This window comes from Nannobrachium achirus (genome assembly GCF_963921795.1).
Source record: "Nannobrachium achirus genome assembly, chromosome: 11".
Lineage (NCBI taxonomy): Eukaryota > Metazoa > Chordata > Actinopteri > Myctophiformes > Myctophidae > Nannobrachium > Nannobrachium achirus.
Genome location: NC_137820.1, coordinates 58,140,941 through 58,163,757, shown reverse-complemented (window position 1 = coordinate 58,163,757; position 22,817 = coordinate 58,140,941). Strand labels below are relative to the sequence as shown.

Below are 22,817 nucleotides of genomic sequence, written 5' to 3'. Positions count from 1 at the left end.
ATTCTTGTTGTCATTGCGACCGTAGGTCGCATTTACTATCAAACCCTGCACAAAGTGTCAGTCCGTCAGTCTGTCTGTCACACCTCACACGTCACACTCTTGCCCTGCTCATATCTCCGCAACCGTTGCCCCGATCCATGCCAAATTTTGCGATTTTTAAAAACACATTTTTGGACACTGCTCCTACAGATTTTGCCCTAAAATCACGAAAAACACTACACAGTATGTCTACACTCATGTCATCAACATGGATCAGGAAGATTTTGGCAAAACACATTTTTGCCCTATTTGTGGAGATAAGTGACCTACGGTCGCTTATCTCCCGATTAGGGAGCCTTACTGGTGATACTGATAAAGTGATAACAACAGAAGCGTTGTGTTGCTTTTTAGTTTACACTGTCACTGTACATCTTTCTTTCTTTCTTTCTTTCTTTCTTTCTTTCTTTCTTTCTTTCTTTCTTTCTTTTGTAGATATGGCCTGTGAATACATTGTTGTGGTTTCTCTTTTTTTATTATAACTGTTCAATAATTATAATTTGGCTATTCAATCATTACAATAGAATAAAATAATTTGTCAACATAGTATGTCAATAGAATGATTTAAAAAATCACACCCGTGTGAACTGAGCGGTGGAGTCTGTGCACGTGTGTGTGTGTGTGTGTGTGTGTGTGTGTGCGTGCGTGCGTGCGTGCGTGCGTGCGTGCGTGTGTGTGAGTGTGAGTGTGCCTTGCCTGTTCTGGCCTGGCCTGAACAACAGCGCCCCTCCCTTAACATGTGTGGTCAGAAAAGGTACTACACAGGCTTGAGGCTACATACAGACCCACCCACATACATACATACATACATACATACAAACAAACAAACAAACATACCTACACACACGGCCACGCTATGGAGACGGTGTGACCACTGCTCAAAAATGAATCACGTTGGTGATAGAGGGGATAAATTAACTGTTATGACACTGGCCAGTCTGGCCTATTACTGTTGTATTCAAGTTTCAGCCTACCCTTGTTGAGTTAGTGATAAAGAGCATGGCAGTGGCCTACATCACTGTGACAGCAAAGTCAGCATCATTGATCCTTATGGGAATAGGAATATGATGAATTAAGTGTATTAGTAGGCCTACTTTTCATCCCATTTCTGACTGTTAATTGTCTTGTTGTAACCACCAGGGTGAGCCACTTGACAGGCACAATTCTCTCTATACATGTGCAACCTTAAGTAATTTACATTGTTAGTATTGACAACATGTAAGAGTGGGTGAAATTATTTCTAGAGCACACCTACGAATTGTGGTTACATTTAAAGAAGAATAAGAAGAATATAAAATAGGCCTGATAGGCCTGCAAAATGTGTGATAAAGTTCCCCAGTCCCTTGTGCAAATTAAATATAAAATGTAGCCTATGCATGTCAGAATTGGAGTGTAGGCCTATATAGCTATATGTTTCTTAGCTATCTTGTGTGGAAAATAATGTCTATTAAAATGGCCGATTATATAATTAGGCCTATTTCACTTTGCAATTCATTGAACTACATGAGGAGGTTGGATTCTGGAAGAGCAGGTTGAACTTGAAGGTGCAAGGGGGCAGAGTTTTGTGCACAGATGTTTCAAACATTTTGTATATTTTTGGTACTTTAAGTTCATTTTGATGCCAACACTTACACTTTGATAGTTTTACTCAAGCACATTTTGAATTCCGGACTTTTACTAATAAAAGAGTATTCCTACACTGCAGCACTGATACTTTTACTTAAGTAAAATATGTGAGTAGGCCTACTTTTTCCACCACTGCCAAATCACCACCCTCCTCGTTTCAGTTTTGGATAGGGACGGCCTCATAGGACGGCCTCCAATCCGCCGTGAGTGACAGACGGTGTTACGAGTTGGGAGTTGCATGGGACACCCCTCAGCCAACTAACTTTTTCCCCCTCACACAACAATCACAGAAAGTCGCTGAGGTCCCGCCATGCCGGGAGTGTAACCGCACTGGAATTGTTACAGCCCAGGAGATCTATGCTGAATTATGGCTCCTTTCGGCAAAAACTTCCTGAAAACGCGTCTGAAAAGCAGGTGAGTGAAACTGAAACATAACCCACTGATCTTGCAGGCGAAGGCTGCACTGCTTTCTAATTCATGAGTGCGCTTCTACAGTGGCAGGTTATTATTCCACATAGGCTAGTGCGCGCATCGCTGTCTGGGTGACAGGAAAAGCAGTGGTGGAAAAAGCATTAAAATGTTTAGGCTACTTTAAGTATCAATACTGCAATATGGAAATGGGCTAGTCCTACTCTGTTACAAGTAAAAGTCCGTAATTAAAAATGTATTTGAGTACAAAAGTATTGGCATCAAAATATATATAAAATATAGGCCTACAACCTACATAGGACCAAAAGTAAAAGTATGCTACAAAAAATAGGTCTACTAGGCCTATAGCCTACTTTATGTATAAAATATATAAAATAGGATAAGTGGTAAATGTAGCCTATGTTTTATAATATAATAATGTATAGGCCTATCTGTAACTAAAGTTTTTGAATAAATGTAGTGGAATGTTCCCTTAATAATATAATAATAACGACATTATAGGCCTAAGCTGCGCATTTCCCACCATGGCAGAAAATCCTGAACAGTTGAGAGCTCTGTGCACAAACTCACCGTATTGCTGCTGTTAATAGTTGAGTTTTCAGCCGTCATCATTGATTGATTGATTGATTGAAGGCTTTATTAGAAGTTTGCATAGGAAAATGTACAGATTCATGACGGTACAGTTCACTGGTACAAGGTCTACTAAAAGGAGATCCATGAAAAGACTAAGCTTATTTCAACAGGAAACCATTAAAGTATCTCATATAACATTGAATGACAGACAAATAGAACACAGTACTATGCAGTAGATATGTAAAGAAAAAAAGAAAACAGTAGGTCTATACAATCAGTAAGTACAGTATATACAATATATACAAGGAAGGGGCAGGTAACAGTAAGTCTAAACAATCAGTATGTACAGTATATACAAGGAAGGGGCAGGGAGGGTAGGGTTGGGCTAGGTTTTTACCAGTTGTGAACGGCTGCTGCCTGTAAGTGGTTTTTTAGGGCAATTTTAAAGGATGCTAGTGATCCACACTCCTTTATGGCCTTCGGTAAGGCATTCCACATTTTTGTGGTGTAGCAGAAGAACGAGTTCGACCCTTTCTTTGAGTTGACTCTGGGTTGAACGTGATCTGTGGCACTGCCTCTGGTGTTGTAATTATGGACATCCTTAACGTTTTTAAAGTATTTTGACAGGTACTTGGGTATCATAGTGGTGTAGTGTATCTTGTACACCAGGCCCATTGCAAGTTGCTGTACTCTGTCATCTACTCTGAGCCACCCCACTCTTAACTGGTGAGTAGCGGTGAGGTGAGTCTGATTGGGAAGGTTAAGCAGGACCCTAATTAGTTTATTTTGGGCTGTTTGGAGTTTAGTTTTTAGGGCTTGTGGGGCGTCACGATACCATACGTGGACTCCATAGTCAAAGAGGGGCTGGATTATTGCACCAGCTATGGTCTTCAGTGTGTTGAAGTTGACCATTGGGGCGATCCTCTGTAGGAAACGAGTTCGTTGGTTGATTTTTTGTATTACTTTTGAAGTCATCTTTTCGCTGGAAAGATTAGCTTCAAGGATACATCCTAAGTAGGAGTAGCCCGTATGTCTGCACTCTGCACGCACGCACGCGTGCGTCCTTCACTTACGCGCACGTGCACCTGATTTTATTGATGGGGGACTTCAGTGCAGCCTGTCAATAAGCCTATCCTCGGCTGGACGTCAGATAATAGCCAAAATAGAACGTTCGATGTTTTTGAAGCGGGTCACCATAACTCAAAGTGCCTGCTATATATCGCCATATGTCTTTGAACGCTTCATCCGTAGGCTAGCTGTATAACTTCTGTCATATATCATATTGACATACCGAGCTGAAAACTAGTGTAAAATGAATTGCTCACCAGTGGCTGTAGGCCTAATCTAATAGCCCTTATCAAAGAAGTATAATCTTAAACCGATGGTGGAAAAAAGAGTGATGATCTGATGAAGAGGGTATACTGGTTATAGGCTATTCATGGGTTTCAAATAATGGACCAACACAGGTGTTTCAATTTGTCTGATTGGCATATAGAACTAAAATCAGAACACCTGTGTTGGTCCTCAACATGGCCGGTGTAGGACTATATTGCAAAACCCATGAATAGTGACCTGTGTGTTAGGGCAAAAATGCTTCTCAGAAGCCTACTCTGAACATGATCAAATAGGAGAGCTAATTACTTTCCACAAACTTCTCAGATGGAATACCAAGGAGAGGGCATTCTTGGTTCAGGTTGAGGGGGATCCTGTCATCACTGCTTGTATAATGGCACCACATTTCTTTCTTTCTTCCCTCTCTCTCTCTCTCTCTCTCTCTCTCTCTCTCTCTCTCTCTCTCTCTCTCTCTCTCTTCTCCTAAGTTACCCCCCCCCCCTTTTGACATTCTCCATTAACCCCAGCTGGGATTCTTGCAATGGTGTAGAAAGGCGATGGAAATGACATAAAGTATGCTTACTGGGCTCCTCGCACATTAGATTGCCCACTTACTGTACATGCCTAGTCTTAGTTAAGTGTACCTGCCAAGCAGTGGCAGTGGTACACTTATTCGTCATTGCAGTAGCCTGCAATGTCTGTCTTTCTTGACATCAGTAGGTCTTAGAAACCTAAGATCTCACAGACCTATCTTTGCAGAATGCAGGCAAAAAATGTGCTGGCCGTACTCCTGGGAATATTTTGCTAATTGTAGAGAAGTTATTTTGACTTGTAGACTCACGCACAAATTCATCAGAATTTGGCCTACGTTCTGAAAGAAGAAAACATGGTTTGGGGTATTCAATTACAGTAAAAGCTGGGTTTGACAGTGGCACCAGTGGCAGACTGGCTGTATTTTCACTGCACACACAGCTGAGCAGAACTATCTTTGATATCTTCAAACGGTCTGGCTGGAGCTGTCTCCAGTCTATGTCTTACTTTTTCATGTTGTGTAGTAATTACCTATTTGGCACCTATAATTAGACTACCTCAAGTGTTTAGATCGGTAGATGTGTCAACCCGCTGATTTCACAGACATTTTATTTGCCCCAAAGACACTGGGCTTGGTGCCAAGAATGAAAAAAAGGGAAGAAAAAGTAAGGAAACACTTCACAATGGCCTTATTCCATTGTACGTCATGGGCGTTACCACTATAGAAAGATATTCGTTGTAAGAGAATTCCTTCAGGGTCATTTGATTCTTATTTGTCCCACTCAATATTCTGTTTACTCTATTTTGAACCTGCAGCAGTTGTTACAAAGTCCTGGTATCAAACAATTCAATTCATACTTAAAATATTGGCCATTATTAAGTAACAAACAGCATTACTGTACAAACAGCATTAAGCGTAATTACTGCAACAATAATGCTTTCCCAGTTCACAAAAGAGGTTAACACATTGGAATTGAAAAGTCCAGAAAGGTCCAGAATCACATTGAGTAATTATCTGCTGCCTTTTACTCAACAGTAGCCTACCCATGTGACAAATGTAGTCAATAACAAAACAGCATACCACCCAGATTACTCCTGTGGCAATAGCAGGGAGGCCAGGGTGTCAAATGGCAGTGAAATTGTAGTCCTGTGACACAAAAAGGTGTCACAATGACATGGTTGCCCTGGGTGACACATGCAGTGGCCAGACTCATGTAATAGCCGACCCTACATAATGGTACTCTGACGCATGCAAATGATTGAGGACTGGTGGCGGTGTGGCGAATAGGACCCAGTGAGCGCCATGACATGTGGAGAAGGAGAACAAACAGCAATTTGTGTATCACTCAACTACTTAGAGTTGTATATCCAGGAGGACCAGTGTGAATGGATAAAGACGGCCTGTAAAGACAGAGAGAGAAAGTAACAAAAGAAAAGTAAGGGGGAAAAACTGACAAAGAGAGAGAGAAAAAAAAAACGACAGAGAGAGGGGAAACAAGGTAAAGTGAAGGGGAATGGGAGTGTTATGTCTCTTCTCCCAGATGCCTATCTGCCTGCCGGGGAGACATCCCAGAGATCATCAACAACCCCAGATAGAAAAGTGATGTTATTTCCTTTCCAATCCCTCGGCCCCCCCCTTTCAGATAACAAGCACAGGAAGCGCCTCCTGTCCTGCCTTGGATACCAACCAGGGCAGTGTTGCGTTAGAGCAGTGCTACAGTCTACGCATAAAAATGATGCTGCCTATACAGTACGGCTACAGACTTCTTTCTTTACGTCATGCCATGTTAACAGCACCGCGCTGCCAATGTGTTATTAACACGCCCACGCTAATGTTTCACAAATGGACCGTTCTCTGACCATTTTCATGGCTCTATTTGAGACTACAGTGAAGGGAGACAGGAAGGAGAATGGGGGAGAAACCGTACATGGCCCTGTAAATACACTTTGGTGAAGTGTAGTCAATGAGTTATGACTCTGGTATAGATTGAAAGTGTTCTACTAAAAGTAACAGAAAATACAGTGAAACAAACTGTTATTCTTACATTGTGCAAGCAGGTACCCTTGTGCAATAATTGTGGCATGTGCCATACAGGTTTTTGGAGGAGTGTGCAGCAGGTAGAATTGAGTGTTTGTGTTTTGTTTTTGTTTTTTCATAGAGCTGCAATGGTGCAAAACAATATTCCGGGAAATCTGACAATAACGTTCATGATTGTATCGTCATGTATCATACCATACATATGTAGTAGTAATTGAATATCCAAGGACAACCTTTGAGCACATACAAAGTTGAATGGCGGAGGGATAAGAAACATTGGGCTTTGATTGATTGATTGATTGAAGAATTTATTAGCAGTTTGCAATAGAAAAAAAGTACAGTTTCATGACAGTAGCCTACAGATCACTGGTACAAGGTCAACTAAAAGGAGATCCTAGAAAGCCGAGGCTTATATTTCCACAGGAACCACACTTTAAGTATCTCATATAACATTGAAAGACAGACGGATAGAACATAGTACTTTATCTAGGATAATATCAGTTTCAAAAGCATAACATCAAATACAAAGGTAGAGAAAAAAGAAAAAGGGGGGGGGGGGGGGGGGGAGCATGGGGGCTTAGTCTATTTACAAGTCACGGGTAGCAGCTGTCTGAAGGTGATTTTTCATACCAATTTTGAAGGAGGCTAGGGATTTGCGCTCCTTTAGGGCTTGTGGAAGGGCGTTCCACATGTTGATGGTGTAGCAGGAGAACGAGTTAGAGCCTTGTTTAGTGTTAAATCTACCTGATTGTCCTAAGTACCAGCTCTTATGCCTTAACTTAAAGGCCTGTCTATTCTGTCTCCGACCACCGAACTTTTCGTCGGAGAGTTCCGACTTTCCGACGTGCAGTTTTCCAAACTCTAATTCGGGGTAATGCTTTTCAGAAGATGCAAGTAATTTCATTTTGTAGTTGAACCGGACCTTTCAGACGAAAAATGTTGTGGTCGGAGGCAGTATGAACAGGCCTTAAAGTTAAGACATAAGATCTGGTACTTAAGACAATCAAAATAGACCCCATTGTGTCTGCTAATTGAATCAACTGTGCGATGTCCTCTTCTCGTCAGTGTGACCCCAACTGTTTGAATTACATACATTGTTTGATGTAGACATGATTGACTCCTCTACACTGGCCATTATCATTGTACTTACACTGCTTCAAAGACGTTTAGTCTAGAGTTCTTCAGTAATTTCATTCACACTATCAGAAACCAAAACAAAGTGTAATCAATGTTTCTCTTCCTTAGCAAGTAAGTCAACACAGCGGACATGCTACTCCAACTGAACCTGATAACGGCACATTGTGCTCGCTGACAGGCTATCTATGTCTACTGTGGCTTGTTATTGTTGGAGACTATCAGTGCTGGTTCCACTATCAATCAGCAACACGTTGTGACACTGCTGACTCATAATTTTCTCGTCACGTGTTATGACTTGTTCCAAAACCTCAAACATGTGATCCAATGCCGTAACATGCGGTTTTGCCAATTCATGACACAGAGCAATTGTTAATGGAGCCCAACTTGTTATTATTTGAGATTATTACAGGGCAGGGAACTACTGTATGCCACCCCAGTAGAACAGCTGGGATGCAGCCTTTCCATGCAAGCACTGGCATTGCAAATATCTATACCGCCAATCTACTGTCCTCAAGGTTCAACGTTCAAGGTTGTACTTTATTGTTTATTGTCTTTTGTACAGGTACATGAGAGTAAAACTTGTTTTTGTTTGGCTTCCTTTCAGACAATGCAGTGGTAGGCTATATATAAAAATCACACCCGTGTGAACTGAGCGGTGGTTTACCCACCAACCCCCCCCCCCCCTCCCCCCTCCCCCTGTGTGTGTGTGTGCGCGTGCGTGTGCGTGTGTGTGTGTGCCTGGCCTGGCCTGGCCTGAGAACAGCGCCCCTCCCTTAACATGTGTGGTCATAAAAGGTACTACACCACAGGCTTGAGGCTACATACAGACCCACCCACATACATACATACAAACAAACAAACATACATACCTACACACACGGCCACGCTATGGAGACGGTGTGACCACCGCTCAAAAACAGCAAAAACAACAAAAACACAACACATCTAAAGATAAAATAATAAGTAATAATGGCTAATAATAGTGCTGTAATACACACATACTGTACAATAGAAACTCCATTTTAATGTGATTTCTTCCCATGTCCCACATGCAGGGAGGTGAGGAGCTCCCTGCTAAGTTCATGCTAGGGTCAAGTGGACTGCTCAGGTTCCTGTTGTTCGCTCAGGCATGAAATTGTTGAATCCCAGATGACCCCTGCATTACACTCTGCATTGCACCCACATTCACTGCTTACCTACAGAACTATTAGCCTTGTAGATATACTCCATGCCCCGGCATACACAGTGCTACCTCGAAGCTTTAATGACAAATATAAGGTTCATACAAGTTACAACTGCAATTGCATCCCAGCATATATTATAGACGGGTTTCTGGTCCACGTTACACTGATAAAACTAGATGCGTGCGCAGGGTCCGTACCAAAATTAGCCAATGAAACCAGCGCTCCCCAAAACAACAGGTTTGGGGATTGGACGGAATTGATTACATGATACAGTCAGCTGTGCATTTAGTCTCAATGTTTGTAAACAAGAAACCCCGGCGTCTATAAGGCATAGGCTACAGGAGTGAACATAGTCAATACTTTAAAGTTAATGAATTGATCCGTGGACCATTACAGAAGAGTAGAATTAACACTCAGACTTTGCATGTTGTGCAGTGATGAACAATACCATCAGAAAGTCTAATCGGGACATAATTTCCATTCAGAATACTAACTTCATGGTAATATTAATGCCAATTCTGTTCTTTCATTACCATGACCTACAGTATAAGGGCAGGCACCCTCATTTGATGCTGCCGTAAACCACAGCATCGTCCCAAACAACGGATATCAAGTGGCATCCAAAGTGACAGCCCTCATGAATGTATTTGTTACGATGTAATCAGTCCAATGACCCGCGTAGTATGCATGTGTCTTGGCAGAGAGTTGACTCAAGTGGAGAAGACAATCTGTTTGTTGCTAGGGATGGGACGATACATGATATTATTGTTTATCGTGATAAAAGAACACTCACGATAATCGTATCATGATGAGATTTAATTTATTGTGATATTGTCCTCCGTCATGCACTGGGATCAATTCACCTTTTATTTGCTGAGCTGCATATCCTGGTACCACTTAAACTCTCCAAAATTGGTAAAAAGGTACTTATAATATACGTAGGCCAAAAAATAGCCGATCTACAAGCTCACAACGCGTCGCAAATATTCCACCTCAGGATAATGGATTTAGATTATCGTGATAATATCGTAAATCACGATTTCCTTTGTCACAATAATCATGATATGGAATTTTCACATCGTCCCGTCCCTATTTGTTGCACAACTCAGTGTTTTGGCGAGAAGAATGTGTTACCACCAATCTCAGCAAAAGTGTTAGTACTCAGACAAATATAGCACAGCTTCACCTTTCATTGTGATGATGATGAATACTAAGAGAAAACATTGCCTATTAACCACTTGAACCCTAGCATCCCTATTCTGGCGCGAACATTAGCTGATAATACTAGTTTTCCACTTTTCGTGGAAAGGGTTAGGGTTTATTTGGAGGCAAAAAAATTGCAGACAAAGTACAGAGGAAAATACTATGTGTAAATTGTTTAAAGAGATAGATCAAAATGAGTGGTTAATATTTCTTTCTTGATAAATTACAAAAAAGACAGTTGCACCTAGTACTTCTTTACACACCAGGGGTGTATCTAAAAATCACCAGCAAGTATTTCGCATGAAAACTATTAATATATTCGTACTCAATGCCTCATTCACACAGGTGGATGCCTTTTATTCACAGTGAAAAATCAAATCGACCATGTTCCTAATATAAATTGTGCGCCTTTATCGTTACGTAATATTCATGGTCTGTGTCTACGTACTCTTGACAAAACAGCGGTTCGAAAAAGATATATCTTTGGGTGAACGAATCATACAAAAAAAGACCCCAGTGTGTAGTAAATGTAGATCTCTGACAGTCTCCAGGATGCTTCGCCTTCACTATAAATAGAAAAAAGACAAAATCGAACCTCTGTTCGAAGTGGAGCTATGTGTGTGTGTGTGTGTGTGTGTGTGTGTGTGTGTGTGTGTGTGTGTGTATGTGTGTGTGGGTGTGGGTGTCTGGCCTGGCCTGAACAACAGCGCCCTCGTGTGGTCACAAAAGGTCCTGTTCAAACTCAACGGGACAGTTCTCACTGGTGAGACAGGACACACATTGCTGCCTATAGGGAGCTCTGTTCCACACAGCTCCAAAAATACAAAAGGCTATGGATAATGAATTTGTGTACATTTATTTGTACTTTGAAATTCTTGTAGACTAGTTCTGTAGCAGGTTAGAATTTAGTTTCACTCTTCTTACTTTGCCAACGCCCACTGCTAGAGACTAGGGCATTCACAAATATTGTGATTTTTAGTATTCGAATTATTCGACCTCAAATTATTCAAATAGCCATAGTCGAATATTCGACAGGACAGGCCAAACTTGCGAGGCGTTGTGAGCATGTAGATCTGCTATTTTCACAATATTTATCTGCGGAACCGAGTCACCGAGTTAAATGTAATACCTACAATTCCAAGTGCTTGTCAGGGTGGGGGTCCCCAGTTCAAATATGTTTATTTTAGGGGTCAGGCCTAAAAAGGTTTAAGAACCCCTGGTATAGAGCATTAACAAATTCATCCACCAGGGGCATTGACAACTCATTCTTATGACTTCCTATCTCGCCAAGCTTTATAAACTATATCTTTTTTTAAAGAGAAAACAAAAAAAACAAAAAAAAAAGCGAATATTCCACTTTGGTGAACAACGTCGAATAGTGACTTTGATATTCGAATATTCGAATATTTGGTGAATGCCCTACTAGAGACGCAAATCGGGCACATGAAATATGATTATTTGACACTCAAGAACCACACGACACCGTCCACATGGTACAGCAAGGTCTCACACGCTGTTCATAGAACTGTGCTAGTAGGAAGTGGCCGGATGTTGCTTGAGCTGCGCTGATTGTGGCGCAGCATAAACACAGGTGCTTCCCTGGACCCAGTGTACCCGCTTGCACCCGCTTCCTGCACAGCTGAGGCAGGGAGCTTTGGTCATCACCCTATAAATGCGTGATTGTCTAATGGAGCTTTGTTTATTCACCTGCGTGTCCTGTATGTTTCCCATAGGTCTAGAAAACAACAGAGTTGAACACTGTAACTGGTGTTTGCTTGGTGCTCATATGTTATTTTCCAGAGTTCATAAACTGTAAGATTATTAACCTCTTTCAATTCAATTCAATTCAATTCAATTCAAATGGCTTTATTGGCATGAGAAAACATCCGTTTACATTGCCAAAGCAGAAGTGTACATAATACAATACAATACAATACAATACAATACAATACAATACAATCAGAACAAAACATGTACAGGTGAAAACAGTTTTCATGCATCAAGGTTACGTGCAGGCAGAGCAGGGATATACAATGTTTTTTAAGGTGGTTGGGTTCCATTTGATATCCAGCAGCTCACGAATCTTGATGCTGTGTTTGCACATTGTTTTACTTCTTTCAAACTGGCATCCCAATTCTGGACATTTAGAGGCGAAATAAAAAACCTAATTGTCTTCCATCAAAGATTATTTCACGTGTAAAGTTACATCTATACTATAATTTTGCGAATGTCTGAGTGTCTGTCACAGCGTTTCTCCTCAGTGGCTGGAGCAATTGATCTGAAATCGCATCACCATTAGCATATGAACACACCTGACACAACTGTGAAGCCCGTTTGTCACTTTCACAAATCATATGCTGTATATTAGCATTTTTATGGTGTAACTACTATCTATTCTGCATCTAGCATGAGGCATATCTATTCTGCATCTAGCATGGGGCAACATGTTTAACCAGCTCTGTGCGTGCGTGCGTGCGCGTGTGTGTGTGTGTGTGGGGGGGGGGGATCATGTAGATAAATGCAGCTGGATAGCTAGCTGCATTTAGGATCATGTAGATCGGTACACAGTATCTATGTAGCCTTTAAACGAAACGGGTATTTCTTACATTGATGCTCCTACATATTATCATGCAAGCACCAGAAAGTTACTTTCCATCCCTCATATACTGTGTGCACAGTGCACACCCCATAACCCACACACTGCACATCATTTCGGAGCTCATATCTTTGAACGGGTAAGGACTAGTATTGCTAATTACCAGTAAGGCTCCCTAATCGGGAGATAAGCGACCGTAGGTCACTTATCTCCACAAATAGGGCAAAAATGTGTTTTGCCAAAATCTTCCTGATCCATGTTGATGACATGAGTGTAGACATACTGTGTAGTGATTTTCGTGATTTTAGGGCAAAATCTGTAGGAGCAGTGTCCAAAAATGTGTTTTTAAAAATCGGCCTGGAGGTGGCGCTATATGGGAGAGATTCATGTTGATGGGATGAGTGTAGACATACTGTGTACCGATTTGCGTGATTTTAGGGCAAAAATTGTAGGAGCAGTGTCCAAAAATGTGTTTTGCAAGAATGGGCCTCATGGTGGCGCTAGAAGAGGGCCATGTGAGAAATGAGGGGTGGGGTCTCCGCGCCGGCAAGGCGGACGAATAGGTACGGGCCCCGGCTGTCCCGGTCGCTCCTAGCCGGAGTTACGGCATTTTATGTGAGCTGCAGTGTAGGGGGTCCTCCACTGGGGGCGCCACCACTTTTGCATCCGTTGTGGAGCAGCAGGAGTTGGTGGTCCCCGGGAATTCCCCGTGAGCAGGCCGGTTGGGGTGGTCATTTGGTCATTTTTGCACATTTTGGATTTTTTTTTCATCTGGGGGTCCCCCAGGGACATGGGGGTCCCTGGAGCTCCGGGGGTCCTTGGAGGTTGTAGTTTGGCAGGCAAGGAACGTGTGTGCAAAATTTGGCATGGATCGGGGCAACGGTTGCGGAGATATGAGCAGGGCAAGAGTGTGACGTGTGAGGTGTGACAGACAGACGGAGGGAGTTACACTTTGTGGTGGTTTTGATAGTAAAGTGCGACCTGACGGTCGCAATTAAAGTACATTTGTGAAACCACTTGCCGTTTCCAGAAGAACTGGTAGCTGCTAAGAACATCAGGTCAAAGTCACACTTGTCAGTCATTGTCTGTGAATGCAGGGGGCGTGTTGGAATTGTTTGCATGTCCGCATAGCTCAGGTGTTTGCTTTTCCTCACTCGTCTCCAAGGGTCTCCATAACCATTAACCAGACTTGTCGCATTGTTGTATACGTATCACGTTCCTTACGTCTCTCCTTCGCCAGGAGTTTACAACAATGCTCCGCTGTGTGTGTGTGTGTGTGTGTGTGTGTGGGTGTGGGTGTGGGTGTGGGTGTGGGTGTGGGTGCGTGCGTGCGTGCATGCGTCCGTGCGTGTTTTCATGCCATGTGGAAACCAAAACACAGTGGTATCAGACTGTGAAATCAGCAAACTGGGAGTTTAGGGCAGAGTTGTTTATGTTTGACTAATGGTTAATAGCTTGTATACGCATGCCGGCTACTTGGCCTCTAGCATCTATGGGTGTTTTGGAAGATGTGGGTTTTTTGCCAGGATCTCTCTTCTCTCTCTCTGTGGTTAGTGGACTATTGTCCAACCAAGGCTATCGGTGTAGATGATGACGCAGGCTTTACATGATACGAATGTGATGTCATTACCGCATACCAAGACAGGGAACACAATCTCACTGTTGTACATTCCAACAATGATTGAAACTGAAACCCTATTTGATCTCAATATCTCAATATCTTCTGATTAGTTTTGTATAGATAAGACTGCATTAAGCATGGAATGAAGGTGTATCTGGACAGGAAATAAAAAAGGCATTATGGAAAGATGCATGCTAATAATGTGGCGCATTTATTTCAGTGATACTGTAAGCCTACTTACACTGTCAGTGTTGTTAACAAATATCCTGGAGTTCTCCTAATAGTGAATCAGAGTGTGATTTTGATTAGTCGAAATACCTATGGTCAATTGAAATATCTAAGCTTCAGTCCTAGGTCAAGAAAAGAACATGTGAAGTCAAATCCAGGCTGGTGTTTTGCTTTACCTCTGAGTAAACTCAAAGAGGCGGAAACTTGGCAGTCAGCACAGCTACAGTACATCTGAACAAATTGAATCATTCATGTTAAGCATAAAGGCTACGTAACATGTTGTACATGTAAACTATGACCTGAGACATCTTGTTAGATCCTAAAATCAGATTGAAATGTCTGGAAATGTTAGCTGCTCGCTGAATGACTTCCTCATGTTGTGGATATTCACATTGCTCACCGTGTAATGACTGGATATTAGGCCCTGGATATTACTGAGGGTCCATTAAGTATGTAAAATATGGATGTCATTGCCCATTAGTGGTCAATTTTTGAACAAGTTTTACGGCCCAGACGAAAAGATAATGAGTGCCTGGGGATTAAATAGCTCAGAACCAAATCATAAAGTGACCATCTCCGATGATCAAGACGATGAGTAGCCATTTAATAGAATCAGGCGAGAGAGCACGAAAACGGGTGAATATGTTTTTTTGCTCATTGACCTAATGGAGGGCCATTAGAGGCACATCATGACTTTACACTCACATGTGTACATTCCATTTCAAACAGGAGTATTCAACCTGCTGTGCTGAAGCTTGCAAACCATCTGCAATGACCTTTTGGCGTGCACGTTTGCTGCCATAATAGACTGTCAATCGCTCCCTAAGGCCTATATATATGATATGTTGTGTTTCAACATCTTGACAATGATTTTCATGATTTTGATTTAAAAGAGTATGATCTTAGAGATAAAATGTCTATTGACCATTTACAACATGTTCAGTTATAAAAATGGCACAGCATTAAAGCATCTCTCTCTCTCTCTCTCTCTCTCTCTCTCTCTCTCTCTCTCTCTCTCTCTCTCTCTCTCTCACAGGACAAAAGATGCAGAGCCTGTGGTTGGAAAGGAGATTCAGGTTACAGTGTGTAAGGAGGAGAAGGTGGTCTGTGGAGTAACAAAGCACACCACATGTGCTGACATGGTTCAGGCCTTACTCGAGGACCACAAAGCGATCCCAGAGAGCAAGAGGCTGCTGCACGGAGACCCCAAAGACTTCTGTCTCCTTGAGCACTGGAAGGGCTTTGAGAGAGCCTTGCCTCCTCTCACTCGCATTCTCAGGCTCTGGAATGCTTGGGGAGACCAGAAACCCTTCATTCAGTTTGTTTTGGTCAAGACCAGCGATTTTGTGCCCCAGCCAGGGAAGAAAGTCACCAATTCCAAAGCGGGGACCAAGCCAAAGCGCTGGGAACAAAACGGCCCAGCCCAGTTCTCCCAGTCTCTGCCTGTAGAGCGGCAGAAGCGCATGGTGAAGAAAGCCTTCCGGAAGCTGGAGAAACTCCACAAGGAGTGCAAGAGCTCCTCGGGCACCGAGGACATCGATCGAATGGTCCAGCTCATCCTCACTCAGGATCATTCTATCCGGGGTCAGATTCTGCGAATAAGGGAGCTGGATTTGGATATTGAGCGCTTTGAGCGGCGGGAGGTGGAGACTCATGGCTCGCCAGGCCAGGCGTGCGCCCTGTCCAGTCTGGAGGGCCCGAGCGAGGAGCAGCTGCAGGAGTTTCTGTACACCAGCGATGGGGTGGAGCAGCTTGAAGAGCAGGTGCGTAGACACCAGGAGCTCATCCTGCACCTGTCCCAGGATATCGACGCCGAGCTCGCCAGGGCCGACTTTGCGTGGCCGGAGAGTCGAGGCGAGGACGCCGGACAGGATTGCGGCGCGGCCGCAGCTTCCCGGCTCTCCTCTGAGACAGACTTGCCATTCTACACTGCCGAACTCGAAAGGTTGCAGTCTGAACTGAGACGCAGCCTGTTCGCCGGCGTCTCCCTTCACGCTCAAACGGCCGAGCTGGACAAGGAGCTCAAGTACTACGATGCAACGCTGGTCTCCAAGGACCAGGAGTGTTGGCAGCTGGCTTCCCAGCTGCACTCACTGCAGCTGGAGGACAGTGTAGAGGAAAAGATGGGCCCTGGTGCTCTGAAAAGCCAGGTCCAGTGCAGTTTATCACAGACAGTGAAACTCAAGCACAGTCTGTCCCCCACAGATGTCACAGACACGGACTCAGACACCGGCATTAGTTCTACACACAGTCAGGACTCGCTATCACCTTGTCTCGACTTCCCTCCCCCTCTGGACACTGACGTGTGAACAACACTTTCTAACTGCTCTCTGCCCCAATGACCCTGCTGTACACTGTATGCACTAACCTAACACATTCCATTGATATTTATGAGGGCTGGGTTTCCTAATTTAAAACTATGTTTTAAGTCAAAGAAGAATTTTAAGAAGAAGTCAATGCTGCCAATATATTGTATTGCCAACAATTATCATTTAATTTGGCACTATTGAACCCCCATTGTGGTATCAGATAAAGCACACTTTGACTACCAGTATGGACACTGGTGTATATTGTGTTTACAGTATATTTCTTAAAATAAAACCATATATCACAAATACAGTATATGAGCAAATATCATGCTTGATGTCATTATGATGACGTTCAGGGAAAATGTTGCAAAGTTATTTCTTTTTTGACTCAAACAGGCAGTCCTAAATGAAAACAAAGATGGCTTTGTGAGTCCGAGGTAGTCAACACTGACCACAGTCTTATGTCCTTCATAAACTGTGGTAGGTGTTTATTATGGGGAGTGTACATTTCTTGTCCTGCCGACAGTTCTCAAGCTACTTGATGGCTGTGAGGCTGCAGTTCCCACCACAAACGTACCCCTGATTTATGCTTGTTGTACACTGTAAATAGTCGTAAATATCTCCAACCTGACAACATTGCAGCGCAATACGTTGTGAGCTTGTAGATCTGCTCTTTTCAGTTTGCGACGCCAGCGCACAACTATGTATAAATCGGGCATTGCAAGGCACTAATGAGTTAATTGACTATATAGAATCTATTGATGTTTTATATTAAAACAAGCAGCAACTTGCTGTGGATTTAGAACATAGGCTTTGGTTAGAATTCATGTTGACATGGCTTTCTATAACACTGTAAATAAGCTACTGTATTGAATATGATTGATATTATGACTCAGAATTATGCACATCTTTTTTTTTAAGATAACTTGATATAACACCTAAAAGAAGAAAATATTTATTTAAAAAGGTAATTGTATTATACAGATTACATTTTTATTTACTCCAACTTAATGGAGACATTAGTTCCAAGTTGAGTTGATTGCTTCTATTTTATTAAGTATCGAACACAGCACATGTAATACCAGCAGAATGCAAGTATTTCTCTGCTTTCTAGATTTGGTCTACCAGTGTGTGTGAAGACTGCAGTACAATGAATGAAAATGTCTGGTATTTTAGCAGTACAAAAAGTAAAATGTAAAATATTTTATAAATCCACAATAAAGACTTTGTTATACAGTTTGTCTCAAAGATAGCTACCATGATGTTGATTTCTGGGTAAATGCAAAATTACCGCAGACCAACAACAGTTGTTTGGCTAACATTACAGACATGATAACATCATGAAAAATCACACCTGTGTAAGTGAGCGGTGTTAATGATGATGATGATGATGATGATGAATGATAGACCCACATGGCGTCACAGGGGGGTCAAATACTGATGACATGGTACCATGGGAAAACCTTTTGAAGACGTACGTCTTCAGTTTTTGATACCATGGGAAAACCCTTGGAAAAACACAAAGCCATGTATTGGAGCGGTTGGCACCGCTCAGAAAATAACCTTTCTTCCTACAGTAGCTCTATGTGACATTACTGGTTACAATGCTTATCAAGCGCGAACGGTCCTGCTCACTGTAAGTCACCAGGAGTGCCAGCTAAAGTGTGCCAGCCAAGTGGAAAATCTCTTGTCGCTTGCAATGTATTTACTCAAATTAGACCACCTCCTAAGTTGCCAAAACACAAAGCTGGAATTAGCAGAATCCAAAGTTCTGAGTCACCAGTGAGAAATGACAAAACTGCCATGACCCATGCCCCCTATTCCTCTTCCTCCTCCTCCTCCCCCTCCCCCTCCACTTGAACACACCCCCACCCCCTACTTTGCCTCCCACCCACCTCAGTCCTGCGCTGTATAATCACGGGAGACGGTCGCTATGGCGAGCCCAAACAACAGTGAGCACTCTTCTGCTTGTGGAGGTATTGCTGACAGGGTAACACTTTGTACTCAGGGGCAGAGCAGGGCCTCTGGAGAAATGGGGGGGATATCTATTTCAACACTAATTGCCTGCTTTGACCACCCTCCCTCCCACCTTCGCAAACCCCTCCTCTAAGCTGCTCCAGCGAGCATGAAAGGCCAGGGAATCTTCTAGTATTTGTGAACAGTCTCACAACTGTGCCTCGCTTTTATCGGGGGACTGCAGGGTTTATTCTGGGGAATGTGTGGTCCTCATAGTGCACTCTGCATCGCTAATATGCAGTAGAGCATAGGCACACTGTGTGGACTAATTAGAACAAATCTGATTTCTCATTATTTCACCATTCTAATGCAAATATGAACTGTTTCAAATTGCTGAAAATATTGGTGGGAAAAATGCTGCAGTGATGTAATTTTGTTCTTGTGCATAGAGAATGAACAGGTTGATTTGTTCCTTTGACTGGGTGTGTGATTTTATGAGGTGTATAACCTGTCACCCACATTTTCCAACTCTAGTTGTATAGCTCATATACTATATAAGTTTAAGTAGATTATGAACTAAAATTTAGTAAGAGTCTCTTACAAAAGTCTGATGTTCAAAATCTAAAACTTTGTATTATGTTATACATTGCTCCAGTAAAGAGAAAGATTTCTTTAACTGCCTTTTATACTTTGTTCAACGTCAAATAGAAAAGGAGCCAACTGTATCTGCAAGCTCACAATGTGTCACTTTGTGACGCATTGTGAGCTTGTAGATCTGCTATTTCAACAAATATCCGCCCATTATGACATGCCCAGTGGTTGAAAAAGTTAAATATAAAAGGACGAGGTGCATTAGAGAAGCCCTTTAGTGCATTTCATTTTCTATGCATGTGCAATACCGTGAGTATGCCATAAAAGATATGTCTAAATAAAACAAATATAAAAATGTAATGTTGTAATACAACTTTACTTCCTGGTGTTGGAGAGGTTCTCTTAGGTGATGTCTAGCCCCTCCCTCTAACCATAACGCAATTCAGCAATTCAAAGCGTGCCAGCCCCCCAACTGTGTTTGCAGACAACAATAATTACATGGACCAAAATGCCAATTAAGCTGACCACAAACCCCTTTTTGTTCAGAGTTCCAAGAAGAATTCTGAATTCCTATAGGTCAGTTTGAATAAACAATAATTTCCATTGGTTTTGGCTCCAGGAATAAGGATAGCAACACACTCTGAAATTCCAGATATTTGAAGTGTAATGCACTACTCAAAAACAAACACTATAGACCCTACAATTGTTGTTGGATCTGAAATAATGTGGCAGACAAAAAGTGTGGAAAAACATTCCGAAGATCCGTCTCGCTGATGTCCATATACTGTAACTATAATTTAAATAAATAAAATATAATTATAACATAGTTTTTCTCAGATTTTTGGAGGAAGTGTTGAGAAAATAGTCAGGAAGAGGGCTTGGTTAGTAGACCTGAGGCCAATATCTATGTGAAGTAAATGTAGAATGCATAGAAGAAGCAGACATTATAGGCTACTGCATATTTGCTTATAGAAGAATAGTTTATTCCACTGTGTTTCACTGTGGTTGAATGCTATGCTACAAACTTGGCTCCATGCGTTGTTTCTTAGTAGAAATACACTTCACCTTGTAGTCACCCGTTGCCTCCAAGCAGCTCTCACGTGTGCCAAAAAAGCAGTGCAGTTATGGCTGCGTATTTACTTGCTTTCAGGTAACACACCCTAGATTCATTTTGATTTATGAAACAGCACTCCAACTCCAGCCAAGGCAGAGCCAAACAATTGCCCACTGCATTAGATTATGGTAATGCCTTTGAGCCTTTTTAACGGTACCGTCTCTCTAGTTGTGTGTATAGAGATAGTGCTGGAGGACTGTTTCTACACGGGTCATGTCAGAACTTGTCACAAAGCTCATGGGCCTTGGGCTTAATTGCCTCAATCAAAACAGGTGTGAGCTGCCACTCCATCCAAGAGGCATAATTCATATGATAATCAGATCACAAGCAAATACTCTCTGGCCACACTGCCAGGTACAGCGACAAGACAGGACAGCAAGAACGAGGCCATGATGGTGTGTGTGCGTACGTGCGTGCGTGCATGCACATACAGTGTGTGTGTGTGTGTGTGTGTGTGTGTGTGTGTGTGTGTGTGTGTGTGTGTGTGTGTGTGTGTGTGTGTGTGTGTGTGCGTGCGTGCTGCGTGCGTGCGTGCGTGCGCACGTGCGTGTCTGTGTGCATACAGATATGCAGAGGAAACCTCATATTGTGTTAATAAGGGAGTTTTTAGAAATATGATACAGACTGTGTGGTTGCATACATTAACATGCACAGCAACATTAGTTGTCTGATTTAAATAGGAATTTAATCCCAAAATGTGCTCGTCTTGCGACACACATCACATACAAACACACACACATAGCCTACTGCACCTTTGAAAACTCACACACAAAATCCACTTCAAATGTGCTCTTTCATCCTCCCCCTGTCCCTCATCTGTGCCAGCTTTTATTTCTCTGTCATTAAACGGGATCCATTTTGGCAGAGATGCTAATTTTCCTCTTTATTAGTGTTGGTGTTATGTGAGGCTGTTTGCTGTGCTGCCACAGGTGTTCTCTCAAGCCTGTCACACTCCTCTGGTCACCAGCCTTTCATTAAGAGAGACGTGCTTCTCCCTGCAGACAGAGCGTGAAAGAGACAGAATATGTCTCACGTGAAACAAAAACACAGACGGACAAAGAGATGGAGAGTAGTGTGTATAACTTTTGATACAGATAGACATTCTCTGAGACTGGATAGACAGACAGGAGAAAAGAGAATAATTATGTTGAAGCACATGCAGTCAGACAGGCAGAGACACATTACCGCGGGAAGTAGGGGTGCTCCTCGGACAGGAGGGGGGAATGATGTTTTATGTAAACAATAATAGCAATTCAAAGCAGTTGTCCTCAAAACCACTTGTCATTTATGCTATATATATATATATATATATATATATATATATATATATATATATATATATATATATAATACATCGAACTTATAGCGCTTTTCAAGGTACTCAGTCGCTTTACAAAACAAAATAAAAAAACAACATACATAACACAAAAACAATATACATAATATGTATATGTACATGTACGCACGTACACATATATATATATATATATATATATATATATATATATATATATATATATATATTAGGGGTGTGTATCCATCCCTTACAAGGCGATTCGATACGTATCCGATACATGGGCTACGATTCGATTCAGAGACGATACATCTTACATACAGAACGATTCGATACGATTCGATACGGTGCAATTTCGATACGATTTCGATTTTGTGGAATTTTATGCGATTCGATTGGATTCGATACGATTCGATGCGATACGGTGTGATCTGATACATACGTTTAATGAAACATTAATTTTCCATTCAATTAAGAAGCTATAATCTATAAAGTAGCATTGCTGACCTTCAAATAATGGATATCTCATAAAAGACCAATGGAATAACAGAAAATTGTAAAGAAAGATGGATGACAAATCATTTTAGTATCATGTCATTGTTGTGTTCATTCTAAATAGACACAGACATGTAGATACAAAAAATAATTAATGTAAACTACAAAGCCTACTGACATGGTTTGAAAATCTGTCTCACACACCCATTTCTAAGAGCTTCACTTTAGCAGTTACAGTTGGTCAGGTGGAGAAATATAAAACAAACACACAAAAGGCCTGGACCTTCAGGCTTCAGTACAGTGCAATAATTGTACTTTGCAAAGCTGCTATAATAACACTGAAAAACTAAAATACATCTTCACCAATGCCACAGATCAGATCAATCCTCAGCAATGCCACAGATCAGATCACCAAATAAAACTAGTAAAAGAGCCTGCTGTTATTCAGTCAATAAGATAATTTCAAAGAGATCCACTTTACAACAGTAACAACAGCAGTATAAAGTAAGTGCAACATTTGAAGT

The 22,817-nt window shown here is 42.0% G+C and overlaps 1 protein-coding gene across 1 annotated transcript; it reads left to right on the top strand.

Annotated features, from left to right (window-relative positions):
- The first annotated feature begins 1,952 nt into the window (after positions 1-1,952).
- rassf9 (Ras association domain family member 9) lies at positions 1,953-17,064 on the top strand. The gene is made up of 2 exons (XM_080737300.1): positions 1,953-2,076; positions 15,571-17,064. Exons 1-2 carry the CDS (start codon positions 2,030-2,032, stop codon positions 16,841-16,843), a joined length of 1,320 nt encoding a protein of 439 aa, XP_080593426.1. The 5' UTR covers positions 1,953-2,029; the 3' UTR covers positions 16,844-17,064.
- The last annotated feature ends 5,753 nt before the right edge of the window (positions 17,065-22,817 follow it).

What these genes read in the sequence shown, in the direction of transcription:
- rassf9 (XM_080737300.1), top strand. Translation starts at nt 2,030, where the DNA reads ATGGCTCCTTTCGGCAAAAACTTCCTGAAAACGCGTCTGAAAAGCAG. An exon ending in AAAACGCGTCTGAAAAGCAG is followed by an intron (nt 2,077 to 15,570) that starts GTGAGTGAAACT and finishes TCTCTCTCACAG; the next exon opens with GACAAAAGATGCAGAGCCTG.